The sequence below is a fragment of the Amblyomma mixtum genome, chromosome 6 (genome assembly GCF_055824585.1).
Source record: "Amblyomma mixtum isolate Tamu chromosome 6, ASM5582458v1, whole genome shotgun sequence".
Lineage (NCBI taxonomy): Eukaryota > Metazoa > Arthropoda > Arachnida > Ixodida > Ixodidae > Amblyomma > Amblyomma mixtum.
In genome coordinates, this window is record NC_143017.1 from 141032804 (window position 1) to 141047978 (window position 15175).

General features: G+C 47.4%; 1 protein-coding gene across 1 annotated transcript in view; it reads left to right on the forward strand.

The window, feature by feature from the left end:
- The first annotated feature begins 7508 nt into the window (after positions 1–7508).
- The window catches only part of LOC149340618 (ATP-binding cassette sub-family G member 1-like), a 72275-nt gene continuing 64608 nt past the window's right edge, over positions 7509–15175 (forward strand). The window contains exon 1 of the mRNA XM_089549448.1: positions 7509–8086. Coding sequence (XP_089405574.1) covers positions 7948–8086 — 139 coding nt within the window. The 5' untranslated portion in view covers positions 7509–7947. The remainder of the gene's footprint in view (positions 8087–15175) is intronic.

Here is a 15175-nt window from a genome sequence, read left to right on the forward strand (position 1 = left end):
GGTTGTACAATCTTCTGCTTTCGAGGGTATTTATGTGTAGTGCAACCGTGCCTTGAGAGTGTTCACCAGTGCCACCCTCGTCCATAGCGGCGGACGCAGTACGTCCTGTATTGCCACGTAGGCACACTGTCGAACGGTGAGGGCGGAAGCTGTGGGAGAACCCTCTTATGCTAGTCCCAACTTACCCGTTAAGTTACTCATCCGACTTCCGGAGTCCTCGCTGGGCAACCGTAACATTTTGGACGCCACAGACTATCTCAGCCGATACTGTGACACCAAGCAGCCGATACTGTGAGACCAAGCACCCCCATCCCCCTCCCCCCCGGGGCATCCCCGTGGTTTCCGCATGGTACCGCGGCTGAAATTATGACCTTATTCATTCAAAACATTGTGCTTCGTCACGGTGTACCCACGGTCGTTCTAAGGGGCAGGGGAACAGCGTTCACCTCTACACGTAAGTAAGAGGCTATGCGACTGAGCGACACATGTCACCGGAAAACAACAGCTTCTCACCCTCAAACGGACGGACTCGCTGAACGACTCAACAAAATGATCGCCGACGTCATTTCTATGTATACGTCAACACGGACTAACGGAACTGAAGTGCAATAATGACTTACGTCATTTTCGCGTATAAAATTGTTATCCAAGAAAGGACGCGCTTCAGTCTGTTTCGTTTAGTCCATGGCCGCGAAGCCACGGCCATGCCGGACGCAATGCAGCTTCCAGATAGTGAGAACTCCTCTGTTGTAGCTGCTTACCAATTCATTAGTCACGCAGAGCAGAGGCCGTCCGCCAACTCGCTCGCGAGGAGGCACAGGTAAGTTGTTCAAGACGAAAGAAGAGAACGAAAAGAAGAGAAAAATTCTCCACGTCGGTATCAAGAAGAAGAAAGAAGAAGAGCTCAAGTAATGGACGCTCAGTCGCCCGAAGCTAAGTCTCCTAAACCGAAGAAGGCCAAGAGGTCCAGACGATCTAAGCCGAGGGACCAGGCTCAGCACGCGCACGATGGCGTGGCGTCGCCTTCCGGGACTGCTAACAGAAGTTCCTCCCCACTAGATGACCATGTGGACCAGCTCTGCAGTCCTGCCACAGCCTCAGAAGCGCCCTCTCCCTCTTACCACCAATCCGATCAACGAGCCCAGACCACCTCAATTCATGCAGCACAAACTGAATACAAGACTACGGCTACTGCTAATCCGGAGAATACAGCTGGGACGACCAAGGGTGAGGAGCAGCAATTTGTTCTTGCTCTTGAAGCGGACGAAGCACTGTCCGCTCCCCAGCATTCCGCACCTGCGATCGAAGCACAGAAACACCTGGATGGTGAGGAATCAGGCTCCCATCATAAAGGACGCGGTAAGCATAAAGTGACCAGTCCAGGCTTGTCCAGGCACCACCTTGGAACTTCGAACGCGGCTCGAGACAAAACAAAAACCGAGCAGCCCCTAGAAGGCGAAGCGAAAGGTGCGGAGAAGGCTTCCCAGCGTTCGGGCCTTGCGACTGAAGCAAAGAAACACCCCGAAGATGAGCAATCGCATCCTAATCAACTTGGCAAGCAGGAAAACAGCCACTCGAAAGAGGGGAGTCCTGGTCCTTCCAGCAATTATCCGCGACAGTCGAGCCCTTTCCGGGACAAAACCGAAGTCCAGAGGCCTCTGGAAGGCGAAACGAAAACAGTGAAACCCGATCAGGCAGATTCCCGCATGATGCGACAAGGGCTCTTAGATGAGGAACCCGCTCCCTCAACATCTGGTAAATGCGACAAAAAATATGCACAGCGTGAGGAGCACCAAGAAAATCTAGTAGTGGAATATTCTACATTTCAGAAGGTATGCGATGAATCTCCGAGATGTGAACAGACTCCCTTCAAACGAATCGAGGATGAAGCTGTGCCTGCACATACCCCTAAAGAACAAAAGCCGAGCGAAGGGAAAGATGGTCCTCCAGCCGGGAGTAGCTTGAAAGAGCATAACAGGCATGACAAGCATATGCAACACGCACATAAAACCTCACCCTCTGGACAGCAAGCAAAGTCAGAACACCTTGTCAAAGGAAAGAGGTCAAGCGGAGCCGCTCTCACTGAGAAAGATCAACACCGCGTTACGAAAGATAAAACTTCGCCACATTTAGGCAAAGAAGTAACGCAGTCCAGCATGGATGAAGAGCCGATAGTCTACAGCAGCTTCAGAACCAGTGGAGCCAGCGAGGAGGCTCCGTTGGCTGAACCAAAAGGAGGCTTCACCTCGAAGCGCGATTCACTGCTGGCGGCGCCGTCGTCTCTCATAGAGCCGCCAGAGAAATCACCAGCGACAACACCTCAGCGAATGACTCGCAATTGCCCTGTAAGTTCCATAGAAGCTGAAGCGGTGCTCTGCATCTGCAAGTGCATGGCTTTCCTCCCAGGCCGAGGCTCCTTTCGTGGGCTTACGTAAAGGCCGAGGTTTCTTCAGATGATTTACGTATACATAATTTTAAGGGGAAGGTTATACTGCCAGCGGTTAGTTGTTGTGCATATTCGTTCGCGTAGTCAAGTGCATGGCCTCAAGAGTACACGGGGGCGTATATCCCAGTTAACGCAAGCCTGTTTTCAACCTAGCGAGTTCTGTGCGTGACATTGACCTATTTGCTTTTTCTTTACGTCTCAGCGTTATGGACGAATGAAACATAAGCGCCGCTTTATTGAAATAACGAAATGGATTCTGAGAGAACACAAACGTGGCAGGAGGCGACAGAGAGCCAGGTGGCCGTACGAAATAAAGAAGTCTGGAGGATAAGACGGCGTCAGCTGGTGGGGGATGGGTTAATATGAGATTAGTGGAAGAGGCCTTTTTCCTGCAGTGAACTTAGGCTGATGATGGTAGGGATTATTAGTGTGAGCCGAGCCTTAGCATTATGATGAGGGAAGCCTGCAGCATCCGCAACAGCCTTAATAGCGATACTTGCATTACTCCTCAGGCATGCCTCTTGTTTCGTGTGTGCGCTTGCCGTTGTATGTTTTTGAGCGCAATTAGTGGTGAATGCTCTTTCTAATATACTCATATAAGGAACAGCTCGTATGTCTACAGTCCTGTAAACAACTCTTGCGTGATTTACACCATGACCGACCCAAGAAACTGCCTAGTTACACAGCACCACCGGAACAACGTGTTAGTTCCCAAGTACAGCGAACTTCCACCTAGAAGAATATCTCTTCGCAAACTTTTCAGTTTAACGAACTTAACCGAAATACCCTGCTGGAAGTTATTGGGCTTAACGAAAATGTGTTTCATTTCAATAAATTTGAGCATACTGAAGCTTCCAGTTCATTCAACATTTATTAAGCATTGACCATTATTTCCGGATCAGAATGCATCATTTCGTCGGAAACGCAGAGCGTCTTTCGACACTTCAATCCCGAAGCAGCTCAGCCTGTGAAACTCCTCAACATCATACTTTCGCTTCGAAAACTTCAGGGTTCTATAGCTGTCTGGGCATATGGCTTCTAGTTGAGCAGCAGCCGAACGTTTTAGCTGCGATGCTTGGCTCACTCTCCGTGTCAGGCAAAAATCGATGAGGAGCCTGTTTTCAAAAAAAAAAAAATGGCACTAGGATTTCTTCAAGAGGGAAAATATGTGTGTATGTAGATTGAAAGCATCAGCCATGCAGTCGGTATGTCATCCAAAAAAGTGGGAAAAAAGCACTAATGAGCCCCGAAATTTTACTGCGTTGGCAATGTTTAGTATAAAAGTCTGCCTTAAAATTGCTGCATTTTGTTACGTTTCAGGGATGTAATACATTCCTGGAATTATCAGTGCTTTTAATAAAAAAGACTGCGGAGAAAATTTAAATGCTTGAAATATACTTCGTTTCATCCATATCAGTGGCTGCTTGCTGATTTGAGTTAAGCGAACTTTAACTTACGCGAACATTTCCTCTTTTTTGGCTCAAGCTCGTTAAGTGGCATTTCACTGTATACAACGCGTTGAGCTGGGACATTTTCTTTTTTAATTCTTTTTGTCGTCCTACGACAGTATTTACGTAGGCCGCATGCCCGTCACGTGCACTCCTTTCTCTTCGCCATTTTTCCCTCTCTTCATGCCGTTCCTCTCGGTGAGGCTCCGGCTTCCAACCAGGCTAAGGCCGCTGCCGTGCCACTTCTTTCCTCACAACCTTCTCCTTTTGTCCCAGTGCAGAACAGCCGCACAGTGTTCTGTCCCTAATATGCAAAGTTTACAAACACCACTTCGCTAATTTGCCTTTAGCGATTCCACTGTTTTGAATGACTTGGTGAAACCACGCAAAACAAAAAAATAAAGCTGGCATAGTTCCAGAAGGACAGCCGACAAAAAATAACTAAGTGCGTGTTGGCACCTCTCATAACTGCTAAAATACTATTACAGCTTTAGGGTTACGTAAACACTGGGAATTAAGAACACGTTTGGATTATACCATTCAGAAAACGAGTTTTATTAAGCCCCCTTCTGTTCTGGCGTGATGCTAACCGATTTGCTTAGAGCCGTAGCACCAACCCGTCAAAAACGATGTAAACCCTAACGGTGAATTTGAATCGGTGCACTTTTTCATACTCCGCGAACCAAAAACGTGGTCAATGATTCGGATTCGGATCCTGCGTTCAAACCGCTCATTCATACCAACTCGCTCCGTAGTAGGCCGCACCAAGTAGCGTTTCGCTGCTCGGGGTCGCGGAACACCATGGCCGCATTCTTCCCCCTTTGCGGATTCAGAGCGATGCTCCAGATTGCCGATTTGAATTCACCTTCAGAAAAAACTGGGTAATATTTTGTAGTTAGATGAAACTGTGTGCAACAGGCAGATGATGTTTTCGTGTTGTATAATTTCAGATGTTTTGATCCACTGGGGAGCCCTGACACTGTGCTACCTAGACACAACAGCTTTAGCCATCGAAGATTGAACCTACGAGACGAGTTCACGCCTCCGAATTCACTGAGACGTCTGCAGGACTATCGCCGAGAATATGGATGCTTATTTCATTGAACTGATACACTTCGTAGATCACGGTATAGCTTTCTCGTACCGCTGTGTGGAACTTTGTTCTCCACGAGTGAGGCGAGTGATTTCGAAGCTTTGTGAGCACACTGTATTATTTTTGTCTCGTTTTGTTTTTCACGGAAAATGTTCCTACCTTCCAAAGCGCAATTTCTCAAAGTGCTATACATGCAAACCAATTTTCCAACTTCAAAATATACTTCCTTCCCTCCAACGTAGGAATTATATATTCAATCAACTTTCATCCGTAGTTTACGCGGTGCACAGATTCTGCTAAATTTGTTTCTACAGAAGTGTTTTTTTTTTTTAATGAAGCCCTTGTTGTGTAACTTCCGTTTGCAAACCTTCGCGTTGAAGTGAAACGCATAGTTTCTAGGGGAAGTGGTGTTTTTCGACGTTAAAAAATGTATGATGCACTCCAAAGAAATGACAAATTACATAACAAGTTCTCGCGTAAGGCTTTAAAGAAGGAAGAAACCATTCGCACTGTTTTTCTCCTTTTCTCGCAGATGGCAGTGGGTTGGAATGATAGCTTTCACTATAAGGAAGTAATGCATCGTTACATAATAAGCGTGAACGCGTATATACACAAAGCGCACATGCCCCTTCACTTGTAGTTGTATTTCTTGGGTTTTTCACCCCATAATCCTTTGCGAACGAAGAGAACGACTTCATAAGCGCTCGAGGTGACCTCCGCACGTACACAAAATACCAACACGACGCAAGGAATGTCGATACGCGATGGTGCCTCGGGGCGGCAAGCGTATCGGACAGCAGCTGTTTTCTACGCTGTGAAAGACGACCACAGGAGGAAAATTGGTCATGCGTACAGTCAAACAAACCTGCAAATCAATAGTGACAAGCCTGCGCTGACGGCGAGTAGAAGCTAAGAAAAAAAATAAGTCGTGCAGCTTGAAAGCATATATGGAGCGGGCGCAGGCAGCATATTTAGTACCACACGTCGGACTCATTTCGGCCTTGACATTATGACGTTAGTTTCAAAAGCAAAACACAGCTTGCTGCGTTTGCTTGGCATATCTATGCTGCAGTTCGTTGACACTTGGTTTTCGTGCTGTAAGACGTATGGGCTACTAGTGCTTTCATGCACACTTTAGATACTATTTTACGCGCACTGAGGCGGATTATCAGCGAGATCAAAGGTACGGCAATGAAGGCCGTGGCTACAATGTATAAAAATAAATGATGATCGAAATGCGTAGTTAGGTCAAATGCAAATTAGGTGCGCTAGCTCTGTGTGGCCATTGTTGCTTGCTTTGGTTACCTTGGTTTTGCATTGTTTACCTTGGCTTTTAGTTGTTTATCGTGGTTATGCTTTGTTATCCATGATATTGCTGTCTGATTAAAGTGGCATATCAAGGGTATTTGTGTGTTGTGTTCCTTTGCATGGCCTGGTTGAAGCATACTAGACATGGCACAACGTTTATTACAGTCGTTCAATGCATGCGTATCTCTCATGGCTACTATTATGCAGAAAATCCGGTGTCGTCGGCGTTGTGAGCGGAAAAGCACGGGGCCCACTTGCCACCTAGGTCACGTGACCTTGTGACATCATCGCAACCTTCCCAGTGCGGCGGGTGGCAAACATCTGTTAACTGCGTAGTAACCATATGCTCTTCAGTAACCAGATGGAAGTTGCGCCTGGCGACCTATATATGTATATACACCTGGGCAGGTTGTCACTGGGTTGTTCCGGAGGCTTCAGTATACATCACGGGTTTTTCGCAGAGTGTGGACTTTAGTGCTAGCGGACTTAAAAAAAGACGAAAAAAGCTGTTCCGCGCACTAACCTTCAATCACCCGCTGCTGCAGCCGCGGTACAAAAGAAAACGATATCTGACGTACTTCCGACGACCCCGTACTCGTGTGGAGGTTATCCCCGGGTGAAATTACGACAGTGCCGATTGCCGGCTCATATCCAGAACGCGTTTCCTCGGCCTCACGGCCACGGCGACACATGATGCCGATCGGCGTAAGTGAGGCCTTTCTGGCAAGGCGTTGCGTTCCATCGCGTTCCGCCGCGCAGTGCATTGAAAGAGGAAACCGCGCACGGTGCGCCTGCTCCCAAGGTTCGTACACACGCACGCGTCCATAGTAGCAGCGAGAGGCCGCATGCGCCGCCAACAGCCGCCGCTCAATAATCACCGGCTTCATGCTGCCGCCGCTAACCTTGCGACCGCACGCGCACCGCCAACCCACCAAGGTCGTCGCCGTTTGCCTGCCGCGGACGCCCAGATAGCCTCCGGGCAAGCGCCAAGAGGACGTGTCCATCCTCGGAGGCAGAGCATTATGCGCGCGAGGAGACACCATCGCAGCGGCGCCTCTTTTCACCCTCTCCACCTTCCCCTCCTTCTCGCTTTGAACGCTTACAGCGTCGCCTCACTTTCACGGAGAGCGCGCGTCCCGCTCAAGGGAGATGGCGGTAAGCAAGAAAACCTGTTTTGTAAAGAAGGTTTGACGTCACAGCATCACCGTCCTCTCCCTGCCCCCGCCCATCGGTGCCCGATGGCGCAAAAAAAGTGACATCGGGAATGATCGGAAGCGGACTGAAGCCAAAGAGCCCTCACCTCACCGCGAGCGAGCACAGTGGCGCCTTCGTTCTCCACCGCTGGCGTCGTGCTCTCGCTCCTCTCACCCCGAAACGGCAGCTACGCTCCGAGAGGAGGCGGTGCGACGTTCCTACGTCCGCGCTCCTGTCCGTCGTGTGTTGTGTGCATTTGTCGTGGACGTGCCTTCCATGAACTTCAGCGTCGACCGGGAGACAGGTGGAAAATAGCAGCGCGGTCGGTGCTGCCGGCGCGCTGTTCAGTGAGGTGGTTGCGAGGAGTCCGCGTTCGAAACGCTTGGCCCCATTGGCGGGCTTTTAAGAGGCTCTTGTGAAGCTCAGCGCCGGTAGCGGATTCCGAGGAAGAGTTGGCCATGGATAAGGAACCGGTGCTCCTCACCATCTCGCCCCTCGAGAACGGCAAGCTCGACGCCGTCTACGAGAACAATGGGTTCGGAAAGCAGCTTGCACTCCTTCCCGAGATGGACAAGAACTTCCTGGAGGCACCGAGACGTAAGTTTTGCCGAAAAATTTCGACAAATCTTTTTGCATTTTTCTTAGCCACCTCTTTTCGCTCACTTGTATCGAGTGGTGAAATTAAACATGATTATTATTATAGTCTACGATATTTCATGCCTGAAGGTTTCGATTGCTCTCCCTCACGTTCTCTGCCTATTCTACCCTACTAAACCGCCCAATCGTGCCCGAATATAAAGACCTGCTAGCTCTGGCTGCCAGTCCTATTTTATTTTCTACTAAAATGTTTAATTTTTCTTTCCTCTAATAGTCACTCGCTCGCAGAGTTTATGATGTGTTCGTCGTGATTGAATTTTTTTACTCAGATTTTCGCAGCACTATCTGGGCGCATTACTAAATTCGTCAACTTTCCTAACGTTCCCGCGATTTCTCTAAGCCCATTATTTCACTCATGGTGAAGCAGCCATTGCTTCCTAGCAAGCTGGATGTTCGCAATTGATGCGCTGTGAAGCAACTCTCACCTACCGAAAGTTACAAGCACAATCACATCTGTATGAATATCAATGCTTCGTTCGTCGGTTTCATGTCGCATACGCAACCAAAACCAACGAAAGTAATGCTCAACAGTCCCAGAAGAAAACAGCAATTTACTATTGGTAGCGAGGTGCTGCAAGCGGTAAAAGCACGTCTACTAAAGGGTTCAACTTATATTAAGAACAATGCAGCCAGCTATGGAAAGGAAATTGATAGGTGTAACGTTAAGAGACAGGAAGAGGAGAGTGGGTCGCGAAACAAACGCAGGTTAATTATATTCTAGTCGAAACCAAGAGGAAGAAAGGGCCTCGCCCAGGCCATGTAATGCGACGGCAAGATAACCGATGGTCCTTACGAGTAACGGAGTGGACTCCAAGAGAAGGCAAGCGTTCGCGGGTGGGGGGGGGGGGGGGGGGAGAGGGGTAAGGGGGTGCAGAAAATTAGGTGGGCCGATGACATTGAGAAGTTTGTGAAGGCCGCAGCTGGCACAGGATGGGATTAATTGGAGAGGTATGGGAGAAGCCTTTGCCCTGGAGTGAGCGTAGTCAGGCTGGCTATGATGATGATGACGTAAGTGGAAAGAGAAATGGATTGAAACAATTAATGTATGTAGAAGTAAACTGTGTACCTGGCTTACGGTATATAACTTCCTGGCCTAATGTCTCCTGAAGCGGAAACTCACCTGGCATCCGAAGCGCGGGCGATACATAGCCTCATTGCCTGACCCATTTGACATCCCTGTTACATGCTTGGGGTTTCGTAGCAAGCGTAAGTATACAGAAAGCAGGAGAGCACGTGGAAGAATGTGCGCTTATATTATGCTTAAGGCGAGTCAAGGTGTATACGCGAGCAGTATATATTGGCGGCATTTTGTGAGGGAGTCTTAGTTTTTAGGTGATTGCTTTCGTCGTCATCATTTATTTTCATACTTAAGTCTTTTAATCCTCTCGTGCAATCCTAGATCACCAGCATCTGATTTAGTGATTCGTGAAGGATTTTTTTTTCGCTTTTCTTTCCATTTGAAGCATATCATTTTAATTTATAGAATATAAGCAAACCGACCCACAGGACTGGTTCAATTTTAAGCTGTGTTCTTATAAGAAATATCTCCCTCCTTATTACTCAGCATTGCTAGTGGAATCGCAATCTGTTTTGAGCCTAGGCCTGTCCAGGAACACACGATTTCTCAATGTGTTTGCAAGAGCGCAAGAAGCGGCTGTAAATGGAAAAGCACGAAACCAAAAAGCGAATTAGACCCCCCCCCCCTCCCGATTTTGCCACGGATTCAGAAACTACATCGCAAGGGAAAGTTGCCTAAGCAGATTCCAGCAAAAGAGGACCCGATGAGCGTATAAATAAAGGCCCCCATCCCCACTCCACCTTGCGGGGATTCGCGCAAGGAAAAGTTACGTAAGCCGATTCCAGCAAAAGAGAACGCGACGAACGTATAAATAAAGGTAGGTGTATCTGGGAACATCAACAGACTCGGATTCGTCGCAAAGAAGGAAAGAAATAGGGTTTTTTTTTTCTGGACGTTACACAACACTGCTTTCAGCGGCAAGAAAACGAAGCAGATGAAACAATTCGACAGGGCTGAAAGGCGGAAAGTCACGACAGAAAACGCTCAAGCTCTTTACTTGCTGCGGAGTCATGAACGAGTTTTCCTTAAAAACCAACCACATGCTGCCTGTATCAGCATCCTCACACTTCGTTCTTCAGTTTACTTCTTTTTTTTCCTGCTTAGAGTAGCGCGCATTCCTTCAACAGAGGTGGACATGTCAATGAACGAAAATCTCCAATGAAGTATTTTAACCCTTCGTGTTTACCCTTGGAGGCAGCGGTTGGCAGAAAGCGCCAAAAATTAAGTTTTCGCGGTAATGAATTTCAAAGATACAAAGGGGTACACACAAGCCCGAAGTAGTCTAGACAGCGTTTTTTATTTGTAATAATGAAGTACTGCTAAACTAAACGGACGGAGAATGCTAGATTAACCGCTCGTCGAGATCAATAATGGCAACTTGTGAGACATGACAGCCGTTTTACGAAATAATTAATGTTGGAGGCAAGGAGGGGGAGGGGGTGGACTATTTTAAATTTTATTGTAATAATCACTCATATTTGTCGTTATTGTATTACAACTAATATTTACGCCCCTTTGCATGGCTAGAGGCCTCTAGTGCCGCCGTGTAGAATGGCGTTGCGTTACAGATCTACAGCTTGAAACGCTTGTGAATACCCGGCTGGGAGAAAGACCGGAGGCAATTGGCCCATGAGAGGCACATGTTCCACGTGCTATAGTTTACCCTGCAGAACATCTGTCATGATCCCCAACTAGACCACACCTTAGATACGGTGTACTACATAGTGCAAGCTCAATTTTTTTCGTTCTACTCAACGTTATGACACCTGGGGACATCTTTCTTTCTTTCCTTTCTCATAATTTAACTACTACGTCTACGCAACAAGATATTGAGGAAAGTGTTTCACGTGCCTACATGCGCGCCGATGAGGCAGCTGCAGCGGTCCTAGCCAGCATTGTTTGGCGAAACGCCCGTGGTCGCCGGTGCAGTGGCAACCTAATGGGCGAAAGAGGCGCCTTGGCCGACGGCAGCCTTCGCCGCCTTGGGAGCACGGCGGCAGAGAACGGGTTCTCCACGTGGCCGTCTCGGTTCGGTGCCAGAGCTGTTGATGCCGCAAGAAAGTAGCCACGCAGAGAGAACGAAACCAATTGGATTTAATTGCCCGCTGTCAAGAAGGACACTCCGATAGCGGGACGAACATAGCGTGCGTGTGGTACGAATGCCTATCTTTTACAGTCGAGTCTTCGCTTGTGGGATACTATACAGTAGAATCAGACGGGATTAACGTCAGCGTTACGTATCCTATAGTACTTGGCACTGCCTGCATGTCCGCTAAGCGAAAAGTAGATCGAGCGATTATTCGCTACGGTAGCTGCGAAGTGAGGCGAAGCAAGCCTAGATGAAGTGGGGATGTTTCAGGCCTTTGCAGTGGAGTCATCGGCTGTTGATTAGGATGGAAAAGTAAGATCGGTGCAGCCGAAGATTATCAGTATAGCAGGTGATGTATTACAGCATGTCGCAGCATGTTCTCTACGCGAAAGTAGATGATTCGATTATTAAATTGCTGGTGCGAACAATTTACGGACGCCACACACTGTTTCCTGTCGAGTTGTTTGCTTGAGCCGATGAGTTATAAATTTTTGCAACAGCAAGGTCCCTTGTCTGGGAGGTCAGCGTGCAAGTACGCTTTAGTTATATTTATTCGCTCGCTATTTATCTGAAGTATTTTTGCTCTCAGGTACACCTTGTCGTTATTTAATCTTATCACATAGTTTTATCACTCTCTTCTGAATCATTCACAGCAGCATCTCCGCTTTATTTTGTGCTGCTTTCGTAGTTGTTATTATAAGGGTTGTTCGATGAAAATTTTGTCTTGCGAAAGAGACGGTTGTTGGCACTTGTCACCAAATGATTGCAATTTTTTTTGTCGAGAAGACCGATAATGACTTATTCTGCAGATGGATAACTGACATGCACCCTAACACGCCCTGTAACTCAACCACGTAAGGTTGCCACAGACCTACACTATACCTTCTCTAACTTGTCTACGCTGCTTCAAGCCCTTGCGTGGTCTTCAATAGCACTTATGTCGCAGCTCCTGTGGACACAGAACAGCGGCATGAAATAACGCCCTAAATCATTTACTTTGTGCCTGCTTTGCTACGGCCATCTACCATCCTGAACAAAAGACTCGACTCCGCTATTTTCATTAGTTCTCAGTAGAACTCCGTCCGTTCCACACAGAAATCACTAATGTTCTTTGGGGCCCCCAAAAAAATTTTTTTAGACCAACCATACACAGGCCTGTAGTGAACATTCTCTGTGTAAGCCCAACCTGTGGTTCTGTGTAGGAACCACAGAAGCCAACGCAAACATCCTTGGCATGAGCCCCTTTCTTACGTCCCTTACTCTCATATGAACCTGGCGTTGGCAGTGAATAATATTGCTTTTCGTTGTATTCAGGACACAGAACCTTGTTTGAAACATATCTCGCAGCTGGTAATAAGACCAGAAGGGCACGTAGCTTAATTGCAATGATAGTATCCCCCAGTTAACTCTCAAACACATTCTCCAGAGAGAGAGAACAGAAATAGGACAAAATACCATGTCCAACATTCTTGTACAAAAATTGTCAACATTGAAAAATTGTAAGGTGCTGTTATGAAAATATTAAAGGAAATGATCCATTTAACCGATGGGTACCAAATTCTTTCTTTTAAAGTGTTTCCATCGCTCGCATCGAGCAGTTAAGACTGCCACAGAAAAACTAATGCAGGACGCTTCGGACGATAGCAGAAAGTTAATAGCAAAAAAATGCAAGCCTGCCGACGGGAGAGCTTCGGTCATATTGGTTGTTATAATGAAACCTTACAATATATAAAAAAATTGCGTACATAAACTCTTTCACTTTGCTTTAGTCGAGAATTGTTCGGTATCACTGCGTCAAAACTGCGCAGGTGGTTTCTGCCAGGTAGTTATGAGGCATTTCTGCGTCTCTCTTTTCTGTGGCGCTGTTTCCGGGTTGAAGTTACACGAAGTGCCAGCTTTCCTGCCATTCACAGTTTACAGAAATGAAAAGCGCAACAGAGGTCACAACAACTCGTGCCAAATGCGAGGGGACTCGAGTATATCTGAGGAAAGACATGGGCATCAAATGCTGTGCTTGGCAACAGGGCAAAACAGCGGTGTTTCTGTCCTGCCAGATGCGTTCGCAATGCCCTCTAGGCCATTCACTCTTCGGGAAGGCTTAACATGTGCCACACTTATCAAAATACAAGAACAGAACAACCGTCGAGCATAGCCGACGTCTGTTCCAGATGAAGTCTTCCTGCTGCCCGACGCATTTTTGTGTCGATAGTTTCGAATTCACGTGACGTGTGCTTTACGTTGAAGGGATTTCCTCCGGACCGGTTTTATTTACATTCTTTCTTATTTCTCTTTCCAGTTTGAAACACAAATCTCTAGGCGCTCAGCGGCGCATTGCTAAAAGAACTAAAAATGTGGTCTACTATAGGATGACGCACTCAGAACTAAAAAAAAATGCAGTCTACTAGGATGACGCACTTCAAGTTCATTAAGTTGCAAGCGCGCTAGTCGCGGTCGTAGTAAGCATAAGGCTCAGAGCGGCACTCTGCAAGCTCGATTATTGAGAATACATGTTCGTACCTCACAGTGCGCTCCTGGAATGGCCTGACGCTAAGTTGGTACCTCGCGCCGACTAACATCGACTATCAGGACACACGAGCCCCTCATACGTGCTTCGATTTCGAATCGCTTCAAGCGACTCCAATAGTTTCGTAACGCCTAGCTTAAGTAACACGCCCGCATCTAAATGCAGCAGAGCTGACAAGCTTCGCCGGGCGGAGTCTGCACGTTACGAAACGCCAGGCATCACAGCTTCCTCCAGTCTATACTTCGCGTGCTAAACTTAAGTTCAGTTGAAAGCTGTTCACAACCTGAAAAAGCTAAAGTAGCATCTGCGTTCTGGCATTAGCTACTTTGCAAAGCTTCAGCCACACTAAGCTAGGATTTTAAACAGAACTTCCACGTCTTTCGGCCTGCCACGGTGTGAAGATGCGACAATAAGCGTACTGCGCCCACCTACTCTTTTTTAAGCGCGCTTACTCATAGGTCCAACAAAATCGCAAGACCCCAGTGGTACACTTCGAAAGCCCCCATACCTTGGTGCGTGTGTCTTACAGTTCACGCTCACCTCCAAGTCGTCAGTGTAGGGCAGTGAGAGTCGAATATTTCGGGGAACGTACACAACGGCAACGCTAATGGCTGGCGGCGTCAAAGGCTTTTAGCCAGGAGAATGCTCAGTATAAGGCTACCCCTGCTAGGAAAGAAAAAAAGCACACAATTTCTCAGAAAAGAAATAAAACCTGTAGGAAGTAAGAAGCAACACATTCGAAGTAATGGAAATTCAATAATGATGCACTTATGCTTTCAACTGCCTACACTTTTTTCCCGGGTATCAGAAAAACCTACTACTGCACTTTTAGCCATGCCAGTAAACGATTTCCTACATGTTCTTTGTGAGCCCACTGATCACCGGCGATTACTGTGGGCACATGGTCCACACGCTCCTGAGGTCTCATCAAACTTTCAGACAGCGTATGTTTTCGGAACGAAAAAATATTGTCGATCAAAACTAGAGCTAGACGCATTGAAATCCTCTTAACTTAGTGAGGATATTATCAAACGCATGGAGTGGAAGAAGCAGTGTGGAGCACTGCGATTCGGGCACTCGTGTGGTAAACTGCGGACTTTTAACTAAGACTACGCATTCATTTATGGCCACAGGTTGGTCGGGAATATGTCAGGATCGCCGCGTGCATAAACACGCAGCTAAGTCTACACATTCACGAAGCTGGGCTGCGTTTACCTGTACTCCGCAGCCATTGCGCATACAGCAATCGGAAGCCGCTGCAATTATAATTACACGCCTCGTTCGAAAGATTTGATCCCAAAGTCGAAATTCTTGCAGAGAGTACACCGTCATGTTTTG